This window comes from Desmodus rotundus, chromosome 1 (genome assembly GCF_022682495.2).
Source record: "Desmodus rotundus isolate HL8 chromosome 1, HLdesRot8A.1, whole genome shotgun sequence".
NCBI classification, from domain to species: Eukaryota; Metazoa; Chordata; class Mammalia; order Chiroptera; family Phyllostomidae; genus Desmodus; species Desmodus rotundus.
In genome coordinates, this window is record NC_071387.1 from 8,514,737 (window position 1) to 8,542,467 (window position 27,731).

The window sequence follows — 27,731 nt, forward strand, 5'->3', positions numbered from 1 at the left end:
AGGTGATATATTGGAGAAAGTTTCTATATTTTCTGGAATTAAGTTAATAAATTGTGATAACTGAAGACGCATATTGTGATGCCTAGAGCAACCATAAAGAAAATAACAAAAAATACAGAGTAAAAAAGTCAACAGAGGGATTAAAAGAACACACCAAAAAATATTTCACACAGGAAAATGGCAATGGAGCATGAGAGGTTTAAAAAGACATGAGCCCTGGCTGGGTGGCTCGGTTGGTGGAGCATTATGTCATACACCAAAAGGTTGAGGGTTTGATCCTGTCTCAGGTCGCGGGTTTGATCCTGTCTCAGGTCGCAGGTTTGATCCTCGGTTGGGGCGCACATGGAAGGCAACTGGTCAGTGTATCCCTCTGACATCAATACTCTCTCTTTCTCTCTCTCCCTTCCTCTCTCTCTCAAATCAATAAAAATATATCCTTCAGTAAGGATAACAAAAGACATGAAACAAGTGAAAACAGGCAACAAAATGTCATACATAAATCCAACCATATCAATAATTATATTAACTGTGAATGGACTAACTGCCTATTCAAAAGGCAGGGGGATTGTCTGGATAAAAAAGCAGGACTCAGCTCTACGCTGTTAATAGGAGACTTGCCTTAGAAAAGTGGTGACTATGAGAGGAAAATATAACAATTATAAAAATATGCCTAACAGTCCTGGCTGGTGTGGCTCCGTGGATTGAGTGGTGGCCTGCAAACCAAAAGGTTGCCAGTTGCCAATCAGGGCACATGCCTTGGTTGCAGACCAGGTTCCCAGTTGGGCAGTGTGGGAGAGGTAACTGATGATGTTTCACACATCAATGTTTCTAATTTTTTAATTTATTTTTAGAGAGAGGGGAAGGGAAGAAGAGAGGGAGAGAAACATCAAAGTGTGGTTGCCTCTCATGCACCCCCTACTGGGGAAGTGGCCCGCATCCCAGGCATGTGTCCTGACTGGGAATTGAACCAGCGACTCTTTGGTTTGCAGGTGGCACTCAGTCCACTGAGCCACACCAGCTAGGGCTCTCTCCCTTTCTTTCTCCCTCCCTTCCCCTCTCCAAAAAATCTAAACAAAAACTTTAAAAAAAATTGAAAAATATTTGCCTAACAACAGCACCAAAATACGTGATGTAAAAACTGACAAATGAGAAATAGGTAATCCAATAATAAGTTATAAATTTCAATACCCTACTTGCAATAATTGATAGAAGAACTAGACAGAAAATTAGCAAGGATATAGAAGACATAACACTATCAACCAACTTAACATAGCTCACATTGAATACTTCATACAGAATATCCATTCTTTTCAAGTGTACATGAAACAGTCTCTGAGAATATTCTGGGCCATAAAATGTCTTAATATTATTAGTCTTTGGGGAAATGCAAATTAAAACCATAGTGAATTTTCACTGCACACCCTCTGGAATGTTTGTAGTCAAAAAGACTCTAAAAATATTCTAAAAAGTGTTGCTGAGTCTGTATAGAAACTGGAAAGCTTGTGCATTGCTATGAGGATGTAAAATGGCATAATCACTTTGAAAATCAGTTTGGCAATTTAATTAACAGTTAAGTATAAATTTACCATATGGTGGAGCAATTCTACTCCTAGGTGTCTACCCAAGAGAAATAAAAACATATGTTCACACACAGACTTTGTCAATGTTCATAGCAGCATTATTTATAATAGTCAAAACTTGAAAACAGTCTCAATGCCCATCAACTGGTGAATGGATAAAATAGGGAATAGTTATATAGTGGAGTGCTATTCAACAGGAAAAAATAATGAGCTGATACATGCTACAGCATGAATAAACTTCAAAAATATTATGCTAGGTGAAAGAAACTAAACTCAAAAAGACTACATATTGTATGATTCCATTTATATGAAATGTCTAGAAAAGACATTTATAGAGACAGAAGACAGATCAGTGGTTTTCTGGGGCTTAAGGGTAGGAGTGGAGATTGATTGGAAATGGGCTCAAGGGTAGTTTTGGGGTGCTGAAAGTGTTTTAAAATTGGATTGCAGTGATAGTTACATAATTCTATAAATAAGTAAATAAAAGCCATCAAATTGTATACTTAACAGTGGATTAATTTTATGGTACATAAATTATATCTAAATAAAGCTGTTAAAAGACCTAAGATTTGTTGGAAGGAGGATGTTTTTGGATAAAATGGTTTTAAGTTCATCAGTCAGGTGATGGCCTGTTGATTTGTGATGCCTCTAATTAATCTTTGCCTTGGAACCTGTGCTGTCCCTCACTGCTCCCCAAACCCTGCCCTGTACCCGGTCCCACTAAAGAATCCATTGGAAAGGACTTTCTCAAGTGGAGAAATCATTTGGACTCAACTCTCTGGAGTGTGGCTCTGATGGACCATTTAAGCTGATGATACAGAAAAATGCCTTCTTTTGGCCTCGGGTTGTAGATTAACCCCAGCCAGATAGACATCTTACAAACATGTGCTTCTGGTTGACAACTGGTGAGAGTTTGAGGAGTAAGAGAAGTGTGTCTACTGAAAATAGACAACCTGTGGAATGGTACCATCACAGACCAGATGTTTGGGGCTGTACTGCTGTGTGTTGTGTGCAGCCCACTTTTCACTTTCACTCAGGCTGCATAACAATCCTGTGAGAGAGGAGACGTATCCTTTGTCCCCCCTTTGTAGAAATTAAGCTTACAGGGTGACTTACTTGTCCAAGTGCACACAGCCATTACACAGCTGGATTTAAATTCAGGTTTTCTGACTCCATATTTCAAATCATTTCTCCTATATGCTACTGTTTTGCCTCAACTATTTAAGGGAAAGAGGAGAGAAAGGGGCATATGATTTTGATTGATTGACTTCATGTATTTTCAGTAGGTTCAGAAGAATAGGAGGAGCAGTTGGACTTCAGTATAAGTTCAGGGGTTCTATAGCCAGTATAATCAGGGTAGGTTTGTCTTGATATCTGGTAGCTAATAAAATTATACCTGGGTTGGAACAGGTATAATTCATGGCACAGAGGACTCGAAGGTATTCTGTGCTTGGTTCAAGGGGTAGACCACATCCTAGGTTATAAACATAATTGTGCCAGAAATCATGAGGAAATTCACTTGACAAACACTTATGGAATGTCCACTCCCTGTCATGCCTCTTGTTAAGATACGGGATCACAAGATCCAGGTGGATCCTATTGAGAGACAGCCTGAGAGAACAGGAGTAGGCTGGATTTCCTTCAGCGTGTTTATTCTTTGAGGCTGTGTGTGTGCCCTCCAAGTGACCACTTCCAGCGTGGACCATTACTTGCTACTATCCCTGCAGCTGTGCTTTTGACAGGTTCCCTTTCTTGATAGAAATAGTCCATCATTTTTTTCCTTATTCATTGTGGATTCTTGCATCTGGTTTTCAGCCAAACATAGGTAGACCTTGCATTTTAAAGAAATTGTTGCCTCAAAAAAAAGACATTAAAAAGAATTTTTCTTAATTGTTGAAATAGTTCATGCTTATTACTAAACACTTGGAAGACATAGATGAGTTAAAATAATAAACATACAATAAAAGTCACCTCTAATTCTATAACCTAGAGACTTTAGTTGTCCACAGTTTTGCTTCCAGACCTTCACTCTGCTTTTTACTTCTTATCAGCCAGTGCACACACACGCACACACACAGAGAGATTTTAGTATTTTGTTTAGTATTAGGCTTTGTGCCAAATGTTTTACATGTATTTTTACTCTTCAAGTAGCCCTGTCAAGCAAATACTATTATCATATCTACTATTTATACAAATTTAACAGTTAAGTGACTTGTCCAGGTTCACATAGATGGCTCAAGGTCTTCATCACTGCCTTTCCAGAAATCCGTTTTCATCCCTGGCTATCAATCCAAAAAATTGTTCTCTCTAAGACTATTAGTAATTTAAAAAATTTTCTGCCTTCTTCTCTGACCTTGTCTCATGACCTCTTCTTTGCCTTCTATGTGCTTTAGCCACACTTTCAATTTTCTGAAAGCACTATTCCCTATGTACACATGCCATCCATTCCCTCCACTCAGAACACTCACTCCACCTGTCTCACTCTGGCAATTTACACTTAACCGTGCCAGCCTTCATTTACACGTCTCTTTCTTGAGGTCACTTCCCATTCTCACTTCCAAGACCAGATTGGTCTCTTCCAAATTTGCTCCCATAGTACCTTATTTTTCTCTTTTGCGGAACTTTTCACACTTGGGATTATTTCACCTGCTGTTTGTTTGCACTTTTGTTTCCTCCTCATTTCCTAGCATTTGTTGCAGGTGAGGTACACAGTGTATGTCCAATGACTGTGTCACCACGCTTCTTTCTGTGCATTCACTCTCGGCTCTGTGCTTGTAAATCACAAATGTGCATTCTCTGTTCAAAAAAAAATCTTTTCTCTCTTCCAGTTCAGAATTGCTTGTTTCTTAGTGCACTCCAGGCTCCCAATCTAGTCAACAGAGTTTGGCAGCATTCTGGACTTCCTGCTGTCTTTTCTGTTTGAGCCCGTTTCTTGGAAGGTGGATCTGGTCTATTGAGCTGGAAAGATGGCCACAGTATTTTAAATAAAAGAAGTTATGGAACGTTATGTATAATTTGTGATATTTTATCTAAATATAAATACATGTATTTTAAATATCTCTGAAATATTTGAGAGTATATACACTGAACAGAATGATGAGAGGAGCCAACTAGTGGACTTCCTTTTTCCCTTTAGCATGAATTTTTCAGCGACTACATATTTGGAAAAAAATCCTATTTTGAAAAAGAGAAAACAACCGAAAACAAAGCTAATAAAATGGCTCTTTGAGAGAGCGTGTCCATTCTTTCCAATCCTGCTGCCTCAGGCCATTTATGCAACAGGTCTCTCTTTTTCTCTTTCAGATCTCTCTTCCCTTCCTCCCTCTACATCAGGGTGGTAAGTCTTCCAAAAGTCTTGCTTTCATTACCTCCTTTCAGAGCTCAGCACTTAAAGAGGCCCCCTGTTGTACTAACTCTAAATTTTTCTGCCTCGTTCACAAGATCTTCTGTAGTTCGTTCTTTTACCTTTCCAGTGCTATTCTTCATGACTCCCTGACAGTCCCAGAACTATTCTGCTCTTGACCCCTGTGTATGCCACACATTTTCTTTGTTGCTGATATTTATTTACAGTCTCATCTGCAGAAAACACCCTTAAACTCACATCATTGTCTCTCTTCCCTGTAGCACTTAGTTTTCTCTAAGAGAAACTGCACAGGATTTTGGTGACTGAAATATGTCATTTTTTTCATTGGCATATTTCAAGCCTACTGATTCTCTGTAAATGGCATACTTGCTCAGGCGTACATTTTTCAAACAACATCTTAGACATTCTTTTCTAATTTTTCAGAAAATTTGGAAATAATTTTCTCTATCTGAATTTCTTTCTCTGTGTCCACCAATATGAAAGAAAGAAAACTTTGATTTCTCTAAGTACTTCTTGGGTGAACAGTCATCTGAATTTAATGTTGTTCATTAGCTTCTTCAGGGGAGGTTTTCGTTTTGAGAAAGCATAAACTCAAATGCATCAGTCTTTAAATAACATCAGACACAACTGATATGTATTTAGCTGCCACAACATGGTGCAAAATGGTATGTTCTATGAAGAGAGATAATCAATAGCAGCATGAGTGTGGGTATACCTGGCAATATCAGATGATGGCAGAAAAGTTTGGGAAATAGTTGAAAAGTGTATGACATGAAGTCTGGTGGTGGAGGCTGGTGTTAAGTTGGTGAACTTGGCTTTTCTTGGACCAGCCTTTGGTAGCTCAAAATCACCTGTAGAGCTTGTTATAATAAAATACAGATTTTAGGGCCCTACTGCTGGTCTAGGGGAGAACTCAAGAATCTGTATTTTTAAAAACAACTCTAGGTGATTGTGGGGCCTAGCCAGGCTTAGGAAACACTGGCCTGAGCTTGTATTTTTCCTGAATTCTTGTCACTTTTTGCCTTTTTCTTTTGTCTTTGATTTCTTTTTTTAGTTTTTGTCTCACTAAACCGGTACTTTTCCTTCCTTCCAATTTTGGAGGGCTAAATTGACAAGACTGTCCTCCTCCTGCCTTCTTTAATTTGAATTTTGCTATGAGAATCTGTTTCTATCTCAGACTTAAGTGTATGGTAAAAATGTGTATGGAAAACAAGGCCCTTGTTTTCCTGTCATCATGATGAAAGATTTAGTGGCTTAGCTTATTTTATAAGAATCAGAGATTGATACTAAGTTTTATTAAGAAAAATGATGTGCATCTCCTAAGTCAGGTAGATTTTTTTCTTATTTGAGGGACATGGTTTGCAAAGGCCAGAATTAATGGGCCTAACAGCATTGGTCAAAAGAGAATACTTAAGTACATTTGAGCAATAATAAGCAGGGCATTCATACTAAGACTACATAGTTATTTAAAAGAATGAGAATAATGTAAGGCTTGTTGTGGAAGGCCATGTATAATGTATAACTGAGTGAAAAGGCAGATTATACAGCAGTAAGTAAAAAATGAACTTGTTTTAAGCCACCCTCCAAAAAAACCCCCCAAAAGTTCTCTAAGGATAACCGTTACATTCAATATTTATTATTAATAATAAATAGATAAGATAATAATTAATAGATAAGATAAATTATTAATAAGTAGATAAGGCAATAAACTGAGTTTATTTTATTTTATTTATAACAAGTTATTAAACTTGTTTATAATATTTACAGGTGATGGCCATTGAAGAAATGGATTGTGAATGATGAGGAGAGGGATTTTCAATTTTTACTTTATATTTTTCTATATTTGAATATAAAGTAATAACATTGATTCTTTTTAATTTAAAAATTAGGGAAGCATTGATTATTTTAAAATATGGTGTGATGTCAAGGTATATAGTTTATACTTCTGGTCAAATATCATTTCCTCAAGTCTAGAACATCTATGAAAAAATGAAAGTACTAGGTGTTTAGAGAGCCTGTTTCATACCAGAACCAAAGAGAGCAAGAGAGGCTTCAGCCCGTATATTGGAGACAGCAGCAGCTGCCACCTAGCACAGTAGCTGATGAATTCTCTGCGCCTGCCTTACCCTTGGGTCATTTGGTCCGCAGTTTGCATTCATTGATCAGTGAGTTGATTCAGACTCAAACCCACCGACAGCAATGAATGTTGAGTGCAGCCATCAGTGTTTCCTTTTGGTGGAGTTGCCTTGGCTCTCCCCAACTCCTGGCTCTTCTTTTCCACACTGGTTTCTTCGAGGTGTGGCATTTCTCCTAGTAACTAATGGTTGAGAACCCACGTAATTATTGATAACATTGACAGTAGAGCTGGGGGGCTCTTAAAGATGGGAAACTGTGGCTCAGAGAAGAGAAGGGCTCCTGGAGAAGCTAACAGGTAGCCTTGTGATCACACAGGCAGTGCTTGAATACTGGGAGGTATAAACAATAGTTGAGGACCCTGCTTCTTTCTCTCTCTTTTGTACTGAGAAATATGAGTACTTTTCAAGTTAAATTAGCACAGGTTCTGTTTCGGGTTAATAATAATAGCTTACATATATTGAACATTCGCTGTGTGTTCTAGGAATGGTACAAAGCACCTTATATTTTCATTTCATTGAATTGCAAAACACCGTGAGGGTAGGTATTCTTATCATCTCCTACTTTTTATGAGATCACTGAGACTTAGACACTTGTCCAGAGTCACACAGCTAGCTAGGGCGTTGAGCCAAGATGCATCCCAGATCTGCTTGACTCCAGACCTGACTTTTTACTTGAATTTAACTGACATTTAAATAAGCATATGTATGATGGAAATAGTGAGGCAATAGCTGTTTTCAAATAGCTCATATTCTAATGGGGCTGTCAAAACTTAACCACATTAACTATAACTTGAGGCAGAATGTGATTAACAACTGTGCAGACATTGGAAAGTTTTGTGCTATTTTTGCTTATTAAATCCTCCCCTTGCCCCTAATTAAAGTTTTGAGGGTATATGGGAGAAATAAGTATAAAATACTTAATTGGATTTTGCTCCAAAATAAAATAGATGTTTTTTTAAAAAAATCTCTCCTTGATATTTCTCACCAGAATGGCATATTTCTGGGAGACATTTAAGTACACTTATTATCATGGAGTTCTTCTCATCTTTTTGAAACAAAACACGTGTTTGTCAAAAGCACAACAAAAAAAACTGGGCAATAGATACAGAGGGGAGCTTTAAAAAATCACCTTTGGGGGACAGGCAGTGGGACTGGTTCTGGCGGTTTCATGTAATATGTGAAGGTACAGCCTATTCCTTTGCTTCAGGAATTGTAGTGTTGTTTGTAAGGACCCCAGGGTACAGTCAACGGTCGGTGGTTTTTTTCAAATCCCAAACTCACCGACAGCGTTGAATGTTCCTTGGAGTCCTCTGAAGGCTGGATCCTGGCCCTGGCAGCCTTTCTTCAGTCTGTCCCCACCTTTCAGGAGCCAGTGAGCAGTGAGACCACTCTGATGTGGCTCTCACATTCTTTTCAAGTTTTTTTCTCTTAAAATTCCTTCCTTTTTAAAAATAATTTTTTATTGATTATGTTATTATAGTTGTCCCATTCCCCCCCCTTTATTCCCCTTCACCCTACATACCCCCTCCTACCCACATTCCCTGCCCTCCCCCTCTTAGTTCATGCCCATGGGTCATACATATAAATTCTTTGGCTTCTCCATTTCCTATACTATTCTTAATCTCCCCCTATTTTGTACCTACCAATTATGCTTCTTGTTCCCTGTACCTTTTCCCCCATTCTCCCCCTACCCTCCTGCTGGTAACCCTCCATGTGATCTCCCTTTCTGTGATTCTGTTCCTGTTCTCGTTGTTTGCTTAGTTTTTGGGTTTTTTTAGGTTCAGTTTTTAATAGTTGTGAGTTTGTAGTCATTTTACTGTTCATGTTTTTGATCATCTTTTTCTTAGATAAGTCCATTTAACATTTCATATAATGAGGGCTTGGTGATGATGAACTCCTTTAACTTGATCTTATCTGAGAAGCACTTTATCTGCCCTTCCATTCTAAATGATAGCTTTGCTGGATACAGTAATCTTGGATGTAGGTCCTTGCCTTTTATGACTTCAAATACTTCTTTCCAGCCCCTTCCTGACTGCAAGGTTTCCTTTGAGAAATCAGCTGATAGACGGGAACTCCTTTGTAGGTAACTGTCTCCTTTTCTCTTGCTGCTTTTAAGATTCTCTCCTTATCTTTCATCTTGGGTAATGTAATTATGATGTGCCTTGGTGTGTTCCTCCTTGGGTCCAGATTCTTTGGGACTCTCTGAGCTTCTTGGACTCACTGGAATTTCCTGTGCCAGATTTGGGAAGTTCTCCTTCATTATTTTTTCAAATAAGTTCTCAGTTTCTTGCTCTTCCTCTTCTCCTTCTGGTATCCCTATGATTCAAATGTTGGAACGTTCGTTTAAAGATGTCCTGGAGGTTCCTAAGCCTCTCCTCATTTTTCTGAATTCTTGTTTCTTCATTCTGTTCTAGTTGAACGTTTATTTCTTCCTTCCGCTCCAAACTGTTGATTTGAGTCCCAGCTTCCTTCCTGTCACTGTTGATTCCCTGTACATTTTCCTTTATTTCACTTTGTATAGCCTTCACTTCTTCCTCTGATTTACAGCCATCCTCAAGCAATTCTGTGAGCATCCTGATTACCAGTGTTTTGAACTGTGCATCTGATAGGTTGGCTTTCTCTTCATCAATTAGTTGTATGTTTTCTGGAGCTTTGATCTGTTCTTTCATTTGGGCTTTTTTTTTTTTTTTTTTTGGTCTCCCTGCGCCTGTCACGTAGTAAGTGGGTGGAGCCTTAGATTTTCGCCATGGCGGGGCAACCACTTTACTGCCTTGGGCGCTGTTTGTGGGGGAGGGGTCTGAGAGGGAACAGAGCTGCTTGCTCAGCTCTGGGCTGGCTTTCAGTCACTTCCTCCACTACCCACAAGCAAATTGGGCCCTTCTGGTGCTGATTCCGTGGTGGGTGGTTTGTGTACATTCTAGGACCCTGTGGGTCTGTCCAACGAGCTCTCCTGCGAGGTTGGGAGTTTCTCCCACTGCCGCAACAGGTTTTTCCAGTCAGAGGCTTTGAGGCTTTACTTCCCTGTGCTGGAACTCTGAGTTGCGAGGATTGTCTCACTCCCTAGTTGTTCCTCCTGGTTTATCTGCATGCAAATGTGGAACCACCCACTTCGCCAGCTGCCGCCTTGCCTGCTCTGCCAGCCGCCACACACCCGGGTCCTCCAGATGCTGCCGTGTCGTGAGTCCTCTCTGCCCTGGCTGCCTGTCTCCGTCCCTCCTACCGGTCTGATGAATGTTTCTTCTTTAACTCCTTGGTTATTGCACTTCCATACTGTTCGATTTTCTGGCAGTTCTGGTTGTTTTTTGTTTTTAAATTTGTTGTTCTCCTTTTGGTTGTGCGAGGGGGCACAGTGTATCTACCTTCGCTTCCATTTTGGCCAGATGTTCTCTTTTCAGGTTTTAATTTGAGAGTGTTTAAATTTTGAAAACGTATTTGTATACAGCTGAGAGCTAATGAACGTCAGGATTGTGAGACTAATATTTATACAAGCAGACTCAAGTGGATGTCTGAGAAGATGGCTCTGAATGATATATTTTAATTCTGAAAACGTCAAATACCCCATTTTATAGTAGTCTATGTCATTATTAAAGGGAGAGGGTAAAAAGGAACTTAAATTGAGTATCCTACCCTGTGCTGAGATTTGTATATTTTTATTTCATCAAAATCTCAGCAACGCACTTTACCACATGAGGAAACTGAGTCTTACAGGAATCAAGTGTTGATTTGCCCAGAGTCACGTAGCCAAAAGCCACCGGTACAAGGCGGAACTTAAACCCTGGACTTCATGATTGCAGAGTTCACTGACCATACTTCCTCCTCCCTTATCCACAACAAAACTTACCGTTGAATTTCTGAGGATAGAAGCTTCAGTGAGAGCTAAGTCAAATAGTAAACATCCTCTTATTTGCCTTTAATAATAGTTGGTGCGACTGTAGGTGAAATATTTCATACAGAAAGATGAAAAAAATTAACCTTCATAATTGATAGTCTCCCTAGCTAAGATCCTGGATTACTAGGCTATCACAGAGGTTTGTTGGTAGTCTACAAGTTATTTTCTATGTTAAAAAAAACAAAAAAGGAACAAACCCCCCTACCACCTAATAGAAAAGCCCGCATTTCTCAGGGAGGTCACAAGAGAGGAACTAAAATGTCACGTGCCCTTGCTTTTGGCATAAAGGGTTTCAGTGCGTTGTGGACATACTGCTTATTTGTTGGCTATTGGCGTCCTTAATGAAATATCTGGAAAATGAATTAATTATATGGATGGAACTCTTCAGAATGTAGGGTTTATGATGGGAGGGCTCCAGGAATGCTCAGTAGCAATTAGGGCTTACAGAACTGCTGGCTGAATTTAGGTTAATCTTTAATCAGGGATAGTTACTACCATTTGCTTTAGGTTTAAATATTAAAGGTTGACTGTTCTCAAATTTATTTTTAAAGCAGACAAATGGTACATAATTAAAAAAACCAACCACTGAATATTTTGTTTGAATGTAAACTTTTTACATTCTACATCAGGTTAGTTATTTCACCCTCTGTCAAAACACTTCAGTTAGCCAGCTTTGTTGAGTTCTCAGTGATATGACAGTAAGTTGTATACAAATGACAATAAAAAAGCAGCTGTTTTGTGTATTATTTTTGCAAATCTTAAATGAGTTTATTTTAAATGGTCTTCTGCTTGGCCTGATGATATGAAGAGATGTCAGTGCTTCATACCATTTGCATAAAGAATGGTTGTCATGGATTTGAAAACTAGAGAAGAGTGAAAGCTGGGCTTCTGGGGCACTTCTCATTGTGTTTGCAATGATTATTTTCACGGCAATAAAGCTTTCAGCCCCCTCATTCCTTTAATTTGCTTTAAGTTCATAATTTTATTTTTTATCAAGTGAGTTTAAGGCACATATTGCGTCTTTTAAGTGAGTTTGGCTAAAGGGTTTATGTACTCAAAGCAAGGATAAAGTCTAAGGGTTAATTTAGCAAAGAGTTATAGAAACTACATATTTAATAAATTGGTCCAACTATTTAATTCTTGATTTAGATGGGTTTTGAGTTTGTCAGAACTCACCATGCCATCCTTTATCATTTCACTTACCTCCTTTCTTTACTTTTGCAGAGGTGCTACAAAATATTGAAGCCTACTTAGCTTCAATTTGGAGATGTAAATGTTTCCATAGTCCTCTTGAGGCCTCTTGATATACTTGAAAGAAAACAAGAAGCATAAACTCAATTAAATGAAGTATTTTAGGGACTGGTACCATAGCAGAGGAGTCACTTTCGCAGGTTGCTGTCTGCCCGGGCACTTCCCAGGCACCATGCAGGGAGCATCTCTTGAAGTGTTTGGGGTGATTCTGCTAGCCTTGAGGATAAATCTTAAGTTGTAAGGATGACAACATGTCAGCATGAATTCATGTTCCTCTCAGCCACACTGCTCGTGTTCTGCTTCATTCCTTTACTAATTCAGCAGCATAATCCTGAGAATCCTTTCTCCTACATATAGTCCTTGCCATCATGGAGCTCAGTGTCTACCCTGGGAACTAGACAGAGACACAGCTTATGATAAAGAGGGTGATTGCTGTGCTGGTGGAATGACATGAACCATGTTCAGGATAACAGAAAAGAAAGGTTAATTCTGCACTAAAGTGTCAAGAAAGGTGCGTCTAAGTGGTTTCATTTGATCTGGGCCTTGAATATTTAGTTGAATTTTCACTAGACAGAGAAGGAAATATATTCCAATAGAGGGAGAGTGGCGTATAGTGAGATTAACCTCTCAGAGCATCAGTGAAGATGCAGGACAAATAGCACTTGTCCTTTTGCACGGAGTTGTGAAAAGCTGTGAGGTTATGTACGTGACAGTAGCATGCAAATGTAATTGCTAGGTCTTGCTTTTCTCATTGCTTTTGGCTCATATGTGCTAAGTAGAATAAAGTACCTGTCGTGATAGATGTTTCTAAATTGGATTCTTACTTGGCTATGTTTTTTATTCTCTTTAAAGTGACCATAGTTTAAAATGTTGATATATTAAGTGTTTGGAAAGCACTATTATAGCCTAATAAAGAGCACAGCCTTTGAAGCTAGAATCTTGACTTTGTAGCTATGTGACCATGGGCAAATTACTTAACCTCCCTGTTTCTCTGTTTCCTTATCTGCGAAATGGAGATGTTGATAGTACCTACCTCATAGGACTATCATGAGGACTAAATGGACTGAATGAGGTAAAATATGTCAAGTGTGTAAAATAGTACCTGACACATGTTAAAAGCTATATGCATTGTTATTTCAAAACATTTAAATTGTTAAAATCATGTGCAACTATTACTTACATGTTACTAAATAAATTGCATGTTTTGCCCAGAATTTGGTTTCTAGTCTGTATACATTAGTGTAAAAAGCCTCTTTTATAGTTAAATGGTCTCCCACTAGTTATTTGTATGTACACTTTAAAGAAATTTTTGAAATTAATGCTTTACCACTTTCTTTTTGACCTCAGGTAAAGTTTTTATCTCCCATAAGCATCAACTTCCTCAATCTATAAAAGTGAGAATCATGTTAGTATCTACCACATAGATTGTGAGGATTAAGTTAGATAATATAGTTAAAAACTCTCTAGAAAGCTGTGGAATCTCTCCCCTAAATACATACACATAAACAAAATTTTGAAAGTGATTTCAGTTATGGACTCCCAAGAACCCCTCTGTAGCCTCCCTATGAATTTCAGGTTAAATTCTGACCAGAGCTGTAGACCAAGATTTCAGTCTAGTCTTGTCATTGGTCATTGTCATTGGAAGCTGGGATATTCATTTTATTGAATGGCTTCTTGCCAGCAGCAGTGCACGTGGTCGCCATCATCTAGTCACACCTTTTCTCTAAAGCAACCCTGTGTGATGTAACCAGACAGTAATAACCAGACAGGGATAGTCCCTGGAAAAGTAGTTATTTAGACTTCATCAGGTTGTTTACTGATTGTAGATAACAGCTATTAAGTACTAATTCTGCTTATACAAGTAGAAATTGCAAAAGAAGTTTCCAGATGAGAAGTTACACAAATATTTGAATTAATTTAACTATCTTATTTTGCAACAGTTCCCTCCACCCTCCTGCACCATTCCCCACCCCCCTATCCCCCACCTTGCCCCAGGCCCAGCAACCATTTGTTTGGATCTGATTCCAGCACTATGACTACTAATTCTGGCTTTGAGCTAGGCTGAAAGAATGTGTTATTTTAAGACAATGCTTACAAAGGAGCCTGCTTAATCCATGGTGTTTACTTGAATATTAGGAAAAGGGAAAAAAATGTGTGCCACAGATTGTGGTTGTATATATATGGAATTATTGGTCATTCTTATATTTAGCCTGCTTGAGGTTTTACCAGAGTTGAGAGGTAGGAATAGAAATTTAAATGTAATAGCTTAGTACATTTTGCTATTTGACATGGCAACTTTGTATCAAGTTACCCCAGACACTTCAGATGAGACTGGAAGACAAGGGGAGGCCAACTCACTGAGATAATTTGATCTAGTGCCAAAGGCAATGAATATTTTCTCTTTAAATGAGACACATACTTCAAAAACTATCAAAATATTTTAAGGGCCACCTGAATTCTTCACCCCCTAGTAACAATGATTTCATGTGTTTGAGACTTTATTTTAGATTATTTTGCAAACCCACAGGAAGCAGGACTTCATTTTCCCATGGTAAATTAATTCACAGGATATCTGTAATCAATGAACAACTCTTCTAAGTAACTGTACCAGGGATTGTTGTTCAGCTGAGCTGAATAAGTGAGTATGTGAGTTAGGAATATGAAGTCACAACAGAAATAGGAACCACAGTCATGTATTAGCTAATATTCATGGGGATTAAGGAATGAGTTGGAGAGAATCTTGGTTTTTTTTTTTTTGCAGTGTGTGAAAAGTGTTGGCAGAGTTTTTAAATGTCCTTTAGAGCCAAGAAGATGTGTTTTTGCCTCCACTAGTTGATGAAATAAACAAGAAAAGTGATTAAAGGACTCAATTTTTCCTTTTTTTACAAAAATGAAACCCTGATGATATACCAGTAATATAGGATTATGGCTTCCTTCCTTTGACCTATTTTAGTTTATTGGGTTAAATTTAAGCATATGGCACTTGCTTTAAAAACTTGATTTTTATTCTTATGAAGTTTATTATTGCCTGAGGTAGATTATAGCTTTGTGTTAAGGCATCTTAAGTTATAGGTAATGAGACATAGTCATTCCATAACTAACTATTTAGTTATTCATAACATTTAGAGAAAATGTTCTTCAAATTTTGCTTTTCTTGGCTAGTTCCAGCATGTAATTGAGTTTTTGTAAAATATAATGTTTTAAAGCTTTATTTTTAAGTGTATATTTTCTAGAAAAGCTATGCTTAGATCTACCTCATTTTCATAAATGAAATAGTAATTTACTAGGTTGGGTAAGCTATTAACACTTGACATACTGTTTTTAGATCTGTGTCTTCATTGATAACCTGATGGACAGTTCTGTTTGAATGGAATGCTAATCATAGAGAGGGGAAAAAATTCTGAGATGAAAAAACAAAATAAATTCCAGTTTAAGGTTTTATAACTTTCAAAGCTGTCAGGAATCTTGAAGGTCATTTAATCTAATGATTTTCAAACTTGACTTTGCATCAGGATTAATTGTGGTAGTATTAGGAAGTGTAGATTGCTAATAATAATATATATTTTTAGGCATCATCCTAAAGATGTAAATCATGTCTTCTAGGAGTGGGTTATATAGTTGTCATACGCCCCCAGCAGACTCTGACATAGCCATTTTATGGACATTTGGGAATCTCTGATTTATGCTAAAACCTTTCTTTAGTAGATGAGGAAGCTGATTTGGAAGGGAAATGAAAACCGGAATCACACAAAGGGTCAGAATTGAAATGCTTGGCCCTGTGCGTGCGTGCGTGCGCACGTACGTGTGGGCGTTTACGTATACCACACTACCTCTTCCTTATGAAAAAGCATGCCTTTTGCCCAAGTTCCCTATTGTCCTGTTGGCCATCTGCAAAGTGCATCTGCAAAATCAGTCTGCCTGCTAGGTCAAATGTCTTAGCCTTAGGGCTAAGGCTAAGATGAGAACCAGTACAACCAGACCATTGACTGGAATTTGGTATGCTGACCTGAAGCATTTGACTAAGTAAGCAACACTGAGTGGTGTTGGTTTAAAAACTGTCCATAGCATGAAATGAGAAATAGCTGTAAATGATCAAAACTCTGACGGCCCTCCAGGCTCTGACATTCATCAGCTGCTGCTACACTTTAACACTTTTCTCTAATCAAAGTTGACTACCACTGGATGGAAGAGGCTTGCAGAACCTCTGGCTGCTCACTGGGGAGGAATTTATTTTAATTGTGCCAGTGAGAAGGCAGGAATGATTTCAATAAAGATCAAGAACCTCCAAATACACTTAAGCTTGGCTCCTGGCCAAGTGTCCATCCTCAGGAAGGAGTTGGTGTCAGTTGCTGCCTTGTGACGAGGTATTTCAAAAAAGCCAAAGGCATTACCTTTCCTGACTTGGCAGGCAGGAGTGGTACAGGAATCAAGGCCTGACACATGCCATCAGCCTGGAAAAAGTGGAGTTTGGACACTAATGATGACTCTTGTCAAAGCTGAGTGTGATAAAGTCAGGACTCAGCTTGGGTGTTCGTTTGCATAGGAGAGGAGTTAGAGCTTAGAGAACACCTGCCAAGAGTTCCCACTGCCCCCGGTGCACGTCAGTGACGAATTCTTCACCCTCGCCTCCTGACACTTCTTGTTGATGGGTGATGGCAGAGATGCTGGATGGGTGCAGAAGAGAAGCAGCTTGATTATATGGAGCACATCTCCTTATTTGCTTTGTTTTCTTGCCATTTTCTGTGTAGAAATAAATTTGGCCATACTCCAGGCTAGTGTTTTGTTCTGTCTGTATCTGAAGGTGTGCTGGCCCAGAGTCACAGATCCTGTCCATAAATGCCACTGCTGGTGACCACACAAATGTTTTGATGGGCAGTTAATGAGAAAGCATTTTTGCTGACATATCTGTTAGAAGTGTTATTTTCAAATCTAAGCTCTGCCATTTAGTAGTTGTGTTACTTTTGGTATTTGGTTTGTTCTCCATTTCTTGTCTGTAAAATGGAGGTTAGTAATTAATTGTACTTACATCACAGGATTGTGAGAGTTAAATGAAACAGGAGTATAAAAATACCTGGCACATAACATTCAAATTTCAGTTATTGTTATTATTGTAATTATTTGGTCAAATGTCCTGCTTACTGGGAAGAATGGAATGAGGGGTTTCTAAACGATTGTCATAGTGAATTCAGGAATTGTGGTTTAGATTGAATGGAGAATTGAAGTCAGGAGACCCAGATTCAAGTCTTGACTATGTTACATGTTACTTTAATTTCCATTAAAAATTATACTAACCAAAGATAAACAAAATCAGCATCTCTAAGATCTCTCGGTACCCAAAGAATTTTTACATTCATAAAAATTATTGCAGTTCCAAAGAGCTTTTTTAATGTGGATTATAGCTATCACTTTTTACTGTATTAGAAATTAAAACTGAGAAATTAAAATATTTCTTAATTCATTTAAAATAAAAATAAATCCATTACGTGTCAATATAACATTTTACAGTAAAGATAACTATAAGAATATATTTTTAAAAAACTTAGAATAAGTCTTGGCTGGTGTGACTCAGTGGATTGAGTGCTGGCCTGCAAATCAAAGGGTTGCTGGTTTGATTCCCAGTTAGGGCACATGTCTGGGCTGTGGGCCACGTCCTCAGCTGGGGGTGTGTGAGAGGCAAGGGATGGATGTTTCTTTTGCACATCGATGTTTCTCTCCCCTTCCTTCTCCCTTCCTTTCCCTCTCTCTAAAAGTAAATAAATAAAGTCTAAGAAAGTTATTTAAAAAACTTAGAATATCTTTATTATTTTATATTTTTGCCATTCCCTGTAATGTTTTAAAAGACAAAGTCGCATATTTATATACATTTGCATCTGCATTTATCTTTTCAATATGTTGTTTTGGCTGAATTATATGAATAAAATCTTGATTCTTTTTTCGAGATATATGGAAAAAGGAGGAGAATTTTACTTTCTTTAGATAATTGAGCATATTCTACTTTGATCTGTACCAGATCTCCATACTTGGTAGTTTCTTAAAGGTTATTTACAGTATGGAATCTGAAACCATAGTGATAAACTTTCATACTCTGTTCTATTAAAATCAACTAGTCTGTCTTACACTTTGCATGGATCTTTTACCCGTGCATGATTTTGTAACATCATATATATTGGCCATCTGGAAGAAGGTTCACTGAGTTATGCAGATTTTTCTGAATATTAACATTTCATTATATGATATCAAATAAATCAATTATGTTAATATCACCACTAATATTATTGGAAACACTATTAAATATTGGAAAGCCGAAGACAGTGGCAGACCCAGATTTTCCAAATTCTAATTTATGTTTGAAGGCTTGAATTTCATTGCTGGCAACAAATTTTGCCAGTTCTTTTTCTTGAAATGACATGTTCACTTCATTCATTTTCAGGAAAATATCTGTCATACAGCCAAGTCTGAATAACCATAATTTTCTGTTAGTTCTTTCAGGTAGAATGGCGGTCCATGAAAAAATTGGCTAGTTCGGCTTACAACTCGGACAGTAGCTCAAAGCACATTTCCTTGAGACAACCATTGTAGAGCAGAGATGCTTTATGTATATTTCCATTTTTTCACACATAGTAAAAAGGTATATACTCGAGATTCAGTAAAATCAAGAAATTTTATTGCTTTATCAAAGACATTCTTAAGTTAAAATGGTGGGGTTTTTTTTTTCTGGTGCTGCCATCAGTGCAAAAAGTCAACGTAGTAGAAAAGGAAAATGATGTTTTATCACAAATACATAAATAATTTTGACCTTGCAGACTCTCTGGAAGGTCTTGGGGATATCTGTGGACCCCACTTGGAGAACCACTGTTGTGGGGTCCAAATATTAGGAAATTCTAGGCCAATGGTGGAAGCCCTAATCCCTTCAGCGTTAAGACATAGGGCTGCAGTAAGCTATAGGAGAGACCCCTGGCATATTCTTTGGGCATCACCCTGGGGCTTAGCATAGTATTTAGGGGCTTAGTATGCTCAATAAAATTTGATCAGTCAACACAGAGTCTACATATTATATTTTTCAACTTTTTCTTATAAACGTACTTTATAATCAGTTTTTATGTTCTCACTGTAAACACCATGTATTTTTTTAGTATTGCTGATCCGTTTGTTTGAAGTTATCCTTTTATAACTAATTTAACAGCTATTGTTTAGCAATATTGTTTCTGTGTGTGTTTTATTCTCATTGTGGGGGGATAAGAAGTAAATCACATGGCATTTACTTTTTTATAATCTTGAAAAAAAATAAAGTTAAAATAACATAGCAAGCAGTGTTCAGATGCAGGTGTTAATAGTGCCTGGCATAGGATTCAGCATTTAGGTATTTAATTGTAATAAAGACCCTCATTTCTTGAGCATCCTTTCAGTGTCAGGCATTGTGATTTATATCTATATGAGTGAAATTTATATGGATATACACCCATATATATACATGTATATAAAAATATGCATACATATTCAATATACAGGGGTGGGCAAAAGTAGGTTCACAGTTGTTAATATGGGGAAAAGACATGCAGGTTATAGGTTATGACTATTACAGTAGCTTTATGAACCCATAAGAATGTCAAAATGTGCACAGTGCACTTAGGTACAATCTCATAAGTGCTCAAATTGCCAGCCTTTATTATTTACACATTCTTGTAGTCTACTTGCTGTACTCAAGCATACTTTGTCACAGAGTTCTTACCTACCTTTGCCCATCCCTGTATGTACGTCACATGTATGTCACAAAATTTAAGTATATAAATTTTGAGTATATATAAAAACATAAAATATAAAGGTATATTTATATACAGATAATACATATAAATCTACTTTATATAAATATATAGATCATTCACATTTAATCTTCACCATAGTCCCGCCAGGTATTTGGCATTATACTCACTTTATACATGAAGAATGAAATTCTAATATGAGATGTGATTTGTTCAAGGTCACAGAGCCTTGGTTTGTCTGGTGCCAGACTTTTCATGAATGCCTGTTGCTCACAGGAGGTGAAAGAAATATGGACTGGATTGGGTAGAATTACTTTCCTAATGCTAGTTTCTTCCTAACTTCTTCCCAATCTCTCTTTTTTTTCCTCCTAGGTTCTATAACATTTCTCATGGTGTACCTTGTATTAGAATTGTGTAGAAGGCGTATCTTTTCTACTCAGTGAAAACAGAGACATTTGTACATATATATATTATGTGTGTGTGTGGCATTGATAAATGTTTATAGTAAACTGTAAGTGTCCCTTGCTTAATTTATTGTTTTTCTAAACAGAGTATAAATGAAGTAATTCAAATGTATTAATTTATGTTTTAAAAAAATTTTATTTTAGATTTTTTTAGACTTTGTTTTTAGACTTGTATTTATTTAGACTTTATTTTTCTATTATTATTTCTTTATTTTAGATTTTATTTATTTAGAGGGGAAGGGAGGGAGAAAGAGAAACATCAATGTGTGGTTGCCTCTTGCACGCCCCCTCCCCACGCCCCCTCCCCCCCCACTGGGGACCTGGCCCGCAACCCAGGCATATACTCTGGGAATCGAATCGGCAACCCTTTGGTTGGCCGGCCAGTGCTCAGTCTGCTGAGCCACACCAGCCAGGGCTACAAATAAGTTAATTTTAAAATAAATTCAATATTTCATTGAGATGTGAATAATAACCCCCAAATCTGTTTATTCTAGAAGTTGGTAGTGTGTATCTTTTTCGGGGGAGGATGTCAAACGTCTTATTTTAAACTTTTGAGTTTAAAAAGCAATGAAAAATATGGACATTTTTGTTCACATTGCTAATGTTGGTTAAGTAGTGCCCTCTTTGGCTCCTTAGAGAGGGTTCTATGATAAGATCATTGATGAAGGGTTCCTGACTTGAGTTGATACTATGTCTGTTTTTTAGATCAAGGCAGATAGAAGAAAGTTGTAAAAGTTTAGCTTGCTTAATCTTTTAAACATAAGAGATAGTCATTTTGCAGCTTAATCAATTTGGAGATCAAAGCATCCTCCATAAGATGTTGGTTACAACAGATCCAGTAACTGGCAGATGATTATTTATGTCTCCAAAATAAACAGTGATCAGAAGCAACCAGTTATGATAATTGCTCTATTTTTGTACAGTCTCTATAAAAAGATCATTTCAAGGGTAACATCTGTAGAAGCGACTAGTTGTAAATGCTTAGCTAGCATCTTCAGTGGAAACTGAGATCTGGGTAGACACACGAGAGTGAGAGTAGTTGTCAGTTCTTTGTAAGCCACATGCAAATTTTGTACCTTCCCTTTGGGGCTTCTTAACTACTTTCCAAAATTTCATTTCCACAATAGAATCTTAACTAGGGTATGTGAAAGCAAACTGATTAAAGGAATTTGTCCCAAAGTTTCCTTCCTAACTCTTTCTGAGATATTGGGCTACACAAATGAATTCATGCAAGTTGTGGTTGTTAGATCTAGAGTCTTTATTTGTGCTGCTCCAGGATGTGGAGGTGAGGAAAGGGCATTGCTGTCAAATCATAGCTCACTCCATGTTAGTCTAAGAGGGTGAGGAGTGCTGAGGAGGTGAGAGAAGTAACACCCTTTCTTTGTGTTATCTTAGTTAATGCTTCCAACAACCCTTCTGATAAGGTAGTGGTTATTGCATTTGTCAATGCACTGAGATATTCTGTCCCACTCCACTGTTCTCCAGCTGACCATAGAAGTGCTTGGTTTACATATGTCAAAGCAGTTTACAGTCATATGCCGGCCAGTCATAGGAACATACTAATTTAACAGTGGTGATTATTGGTACATATAAGATACATATAAGATCAACTGGGTTGTACATTTGATTGAAATACTAAATTCTGTAGTGACTGAAGGGTGGTGATATGTACATTGTTCAGACTTAGGACCTTACTCCATGAAAAAGCTGTGCTATTTTAATTTGTGTTGGTGTAACTGGGGCTGAGATTGTGGAGGGATGTGGCTCATTTAGAAGAATGTCAGCTTCTAGGCGTGGGAGCATGGCCTTAACGTGGTTATGAACATTAAAGAAAGTGTAGTTGGGGTGGGACTTTTTTAGACACTGACAGGCAATAAAACTGAACATACTAAGGTTTTAAATTATCAGTTAAATATTCTCTTCAAATTAGTTTAGAAATGCATATTGATTATGGGCTTTCTTATTTACAAAGTGTCTAGTGCATTTTCCTTAGGATTTATTTAAGTAAAAATGAATTCCACTTTTCCCTTTGTTCTCTTTTATACTAGCATTCTCAATCTTCTGCCCATTTAAAAATGGGGGGGAGCTTTTGTGCACTCTAAATATGTAGACCTTTTAAAGTACAGTTTTTAGGTCTTTTGCCTATATTTGCTGTTACTACTGATCTTAAGAGTCTTGTATACACTTCTGTTGAATGGGGTCAGTGTGGCTAAAATATGTATGATTAAAATAGACACGGGCAAACTTTTAAAGAAAACAGAAAACGTAAAATGTAGATCTGATTATTAGTGTTGAACGGAAACCCTGACAGGTGAAAAATAATGCTGTTTGAGTGTAATAACAGATAAATTTTTTTGTTAATCCTCAACTGAGGACCTTTCTTCATTGCTTTTAGAGAGAGGGAGAGAAACATCAATTGGTACCTTCTTGTACGTGCCCTGACTGGTAATCGAACCTGTAATCTTCTGGTTTATGGGACAATACTCCAACCAACTGAGCCACACCTGCCAGTGCAGAATAGTAGATACTTCTGGGGGAGAAAGGTTATGAGAGAATCTTGTGAGCTGCTATAAATGTTCCATAATTTGTCCTATGTAAAAAATCCATCAAACTTAAGATTTGTGCACCTTACCATATGCAAATTATACCTCAAAAAGTAACATAGTAATAATCATATCTGAAGCAAACTGTCAAAATCTTGATTGTTATTGAGTATGAGTGATAGTTCACTTTCCTGTTGTTACTGTTTTTATGAAAATTTGAAATATTTTATGATAAAAATGAGAGAAAAAATTCCTGTCTATGAGGGGGGAACCCATGAAAAACACCTGAATTTCTTTATAAAAAATTGTGTGTTTATTCTTACATGTTTAAACTTCAGTCACCTTCAGAGTCCTCTCCATCTGATGCAGTACACCTATCAAGACCTTTTTTCACTGCTTAAAACAGTTTTTGAGCTCATTGATTTCGATACCTTTTAGTGCTTCTGCTGTTTTTTGTTTCACCTCTTCCACATCGGCAAAACGTTTCCCTTTGAGGACTTTTTTCATCCAGGGAAACATAAAAAAGTTGATCAGGGAGAGATCGGGTAAATTAGGAGGGTGAGGCACGGGATCATGCCATTTTTGGTCAAAAACTGCCGAACACTCAGCACAGTGTGGGCAGGTGTGCTCATAATTCACCCATCATGAAATGGGCAAATGCTAAAAGAGTCTTCAAAAAAAAGTCATTGAAGCTGAAAGTAGCCTCTCACAACAATGCCCGCTGGTACACTGATACAGATGGGTTCCTAGAACACTCACCTGGGGGTTGGGGAAGCCTGTACTACAAGGGGCCTGCCCTCCAAAAGATAATTCTGGGGTTTTTGGGGTCCCCCTCATAAACATGTTCATTTATATCTACTTTAAGAGAGCTAAAGTTCCCCCCACCCTGCTTTTTTTCCCTTAACCTGTCATTTTTCAGGTTTGGAATTTTGTGTTTTTCTTTGATGTTGCTGGGGAGATACAGATAATAAAAGCTTGTTTTTGTGATATCACTTGTTCGAAGAGCTCAAACCCAGTCTTGATATCAAAACCAGGTAACATGTAAATTCTTTCCATTCTTGAATCTAAGTGGAGAAAAGTCAGACCACTTAGCTCCATTAAGTATGTGGTAGTCTAATTAAACACCAGTTTAAAAGGTTCTGTCTTTTATAAGCATACCTACTACTTATTGAGGACTTGCCACGTACTTGATATTGTGAGAACTATCTTGTAGGGTGGCATTACTATTTCGTTTTGCATTTGAGGACACTGAGGTCAAGTAACTTGTTCAAGTTCTTATGGATGAAGTTGGGAGGGCGCCCCATTCTTGACCTCTAAAGGATATATCCTAAGCTGCCAATATGAAGAATATAAATATGAAGGTGATTATCATTCTTTGAAACCGACTTCTTATTGCCACAGGTGTGGGTAATCACTATTTAAAGAAACATTCATATATTATTTTAGAGGTCTTTACGGAGCTTGTGTTGAATGTCCTTTAAAATTTTAGAATGATCTCTGACACTTTCTTAATAACTTGGTAATATGTCTTTGTCCTTTAAAACAAAATCTGGAGTAAAGAGAAATATTTATCTCCCTGTTGTATAAAAAAAGGCTATTTGTAGTCATCTTTTTTAAAAAGGCAAGAAATTCTCTCTACACCATGTTAGAACTCATGCCAACTTGGTACAGGTCCCTCACCAGAGTAATGATGTAAGAATTTGAAAAAGTACATAGTGCAGCTGCCAAAGCTCACACTGTTTAATTTCAACACCGTCTGTCTGCCAGTCCACAGCTCAATATTTTTTTTCTGTGTGTACCAAATTATAATCACATATATATTTATCTCCTCAGAGGAGGGGAAATAAAGAGTTATTATATGATAAACTTACTGCTTTCTGAGGTGATAATGGTGCTCTTTTGCCTCTCACATACTCGGGCATTTTCCTCCCACCTAACTTTCGAGTATTTATTATCCTGGGTGAATTCTTCCAAAATGTGACACAAAGAGGCAATTTACACCTTTCCTGGTTTATGTTTTGCAAGGAAACCCTTCCCTTTGCATGGTTCTCTATTCAGGAAGTTCCATGTGCTACATTCCATGTATTTGCCAAGTCTTGGACTCATCCAAAGTACAGTATTTGAATATGCAATTACACATACCCATACTGGCAACAGTATGCTCTTTCCTGGCCTCTCAGAGAAAGTTCGAAGCCAGGGGAGCAAATCCAGATGTTCTTGATTCTGGCATGCTCGATTCAGAATTCTCGATGGCAGGACTTCGTTTGGAAGTGTACCAGGCTTACTCAGCACCTGCTCTTGCCAACAATCACATTTTTATGACCAAAGATTCTAGAGTTTGCCTCCTTTGCTGAGCAGGAAGACCACCACCAGGGCTGCATGGGAAGTGGCTCTCCATCATTTGAGAGAAATACTTGATTTGCTCCAGGGGGCATGTAGAGGAGGGTAGATTTGCTGTTGGGAGTAAGTCTGGGATGAGAGCAGGTGCAATTGCAGCTGCAGCGCTTAACCAAATCTGGCCTTGTTTAATGTTTAAAGAACCTAAAATGTTTGGCATCAACATAAATAAACATTATGGACTCTCTAACATGCTTACTTTCCACAAGGAGGGAGGTACTCCCTGACCGATTCAGTCACCATTTATTGAACACCTTCTGTGTACTCCAGACAGTGTATTAGATGCTGGTGATGAATAAGATTTTTTTGTCAAGAAGCCCACAGTCTGGTAGGAGGCACAGATTCTTATATACGTAAACTACAGTTCGTCAATTTTATTGTTGCTGATGCCACTTAGTATTTTGTTCACTTTCTAGGCCAACTACAAAAGCAAATCCACAGGACTAACTTCGTGCCCTTCTAAGGACAAACATGAGCTTTCCCATCAATACTCAAGTGTGCTTATTAGCATTTTTGCTTCTTTAGATATCCCTTCTGACTTACTCAGGGCTAAAGATTTACAGAGTGTGTAAAGCAAATACAAGTACAGTAGACACCCCTGTGTCTGCAGGGGTACGTTTCCAAGACCTCCAGGGGATAACTAAAACCTCGGATATTACTGAACCTTATATCCCATGTGCTGTGTTTCTGTCTACGGTCACGTGTTGTGCAATGACCTTATGGTCAGTGACGGACCGAATATACAACGGTGGTCCCATAAGATTGTAATGGAGCTGAAAATGCCTGTCTCATGGCGATGTAGTAGCTGTTGTAGTGTCATAGTGCAGTGCAGTACTCACGTGTTTATGAGGCTGCTAGTGTGAGCAAACCTGCCGCTCTGTTCAGTTGTGTAAAAGTGTAGCACATACAACTATGTAGATTACATAAGGCTTGATAATAATAATAAACAACTGTTACTGGTTTATGTATTTACTATACTATACTTTTTAACCATTATTTTAGAGTGTACTCTCTCTGCTTATTAAAAAGAAAGTTTGCTGTAAAATGGTGTGCTGTGCCATGCCCACAGAAGCCTCATACATTGCTTGTTTACTGCACCTCTTTGATTGTGTCAGTTTCATTTGTGCTTGATTTAATCTCATGTTGTTGTGTATGCAGTAACATGCTTCATAGGCTTGCAGCCTAAGAGCAGTAAGTTATACCGTATAGCCTAGGTGTGTAGTAGTTTATACTATCTAGGTTTGTGTAAGGGCACGCTGTGAGGTTCGCATAATGACAGAATCTCCTGATGATGCATTTCTCAGAGCATATTCTCACTGTTAAGTGCTACATAACTATACATACATACCTTTTCACTTAATGGAAGCACCTTATGGCTTTTCTTTGGCATATCCAAATTGTCAACATTACTACTCCTGTGCTTTGAAGCTATTATTAAGTAAAATAAGGGTTACTGGAACACAAGCACTGTGCAATACTGCAGTGGTCGATCTGATAACCGAGACAGCTGGTAAGGGACTAATGGGCGGGTAGCATATACAGGTGGCTGCTAGGCTGCGCAAAGCGATGACTCACATCCGAACTTATCTCCTTACTTCTCTGATGCAAAGTAGCCTCAGACAGAATGTGTAGTGCTGCTATTAAAATAAGAACAGCTAAACAATAAAAATAAAGTTAAAAAAAAGAACAGCTAATATATAGTATTTATGTAACAGGGTTTGTTTTTCGGGCTTTATATATAAAGCACTTAAAAGAAAGGTTGTCTAATCCTCACAACTACCCAGTAAGATAGGTACTTACTATTTTTCCCACTTTACAGCTGAAAACAGGAAGGCAAAGTGAGGTAAATTAACTTGCTCAAGATCACAGAGATAATAAGTGGTAGCAGAGTCAGAACCTGAATTCAGAATTGCTAGACCCATTGTGTTTTTAAACAGTGCACTATACCATTTGAAACATACTCAGTTTGACATTGAGTGATAACAATTTCCCAAAAGTGAGGGGGTAATAATATCTGCCATTTGATTTCCCCCTGTGTAGTGAGGTATTACCCACGTGGGGTTACTTCTTTTCAATTGTATGGGTATGTGAATTGGTCACATTTTACAGATGATAATATCAACTGAGTTTACAGAGCATTTACTGTGTGTCAGGCATGATACTAAATGCTTTATTTGTATTTCATTTAATACTCACTGTAGTTCTGTAGATAATTACTACCACTCTCGTTCTGGATATGAGAAAACTGAAGCCAGAGAAGGTCACTCAGCTAGAGTCAAATAGCTAAGGAGTGACAGAGTGAAGATTTGAATACAGGTTTGCCTGACTCTAGCCCCCAAGCTCTTAAC

The 27,731-nt window shown here is 37.8% G+C and overlaps 1 protein-coding gene and 1 long non-coding RNA gene across 4 annotated transcripts in view; one reads left to right on the plus strand and one right to left on the minus strand.

Moving 5' to 3' along the window:
* The window catches only part of NR6A1 (nuclear receptor subfamily 6 group A member 1), a 194,657-nt gene that overhangs the window by 60,012 nt on the left and 106,914 nt on the right, over nt 1-27,731 (plus strand). Inside the window, exon 1 of one of the 3 annotated variants that reach the window (XM_053920764.2) lies at nt 9,771-10,301. The exons of the other annotated variants lie outside the window; for them this stretch is intronic. Coding sequence (XP_053776739.1) covers nt 10,166-10,301 — 136 coding nt within the window. The 5' untranslated portion in view covers nt 9,771-10,165. Of the gene's footprint in view, nt 1-9,770; nt 10,302-27,731 lie in introns of those variants that run through there. 3 annotated transcript variants of the gene reach the window in all.
* The window catches only part of LOC123479935 (uncharacterized), a 38,691-nt gene continuing 15,142 nt past the window's right edge, over nt 4,183-27,731 (minus strand). Inside the window, exons 2-3 of the long non-coding RNA XR_006655765.2 lie at nt 12,172-12,276; nt 4,183-4,538 (exon numbers count right to left, since the gene is read on the minus strand). This is a non-coding gene — a long non-coding RNA (uncharacterized lncRNA). The remainder of the gene's footprint in view (nt 4,539-12,171; nt 12,277-27,731) is intronic.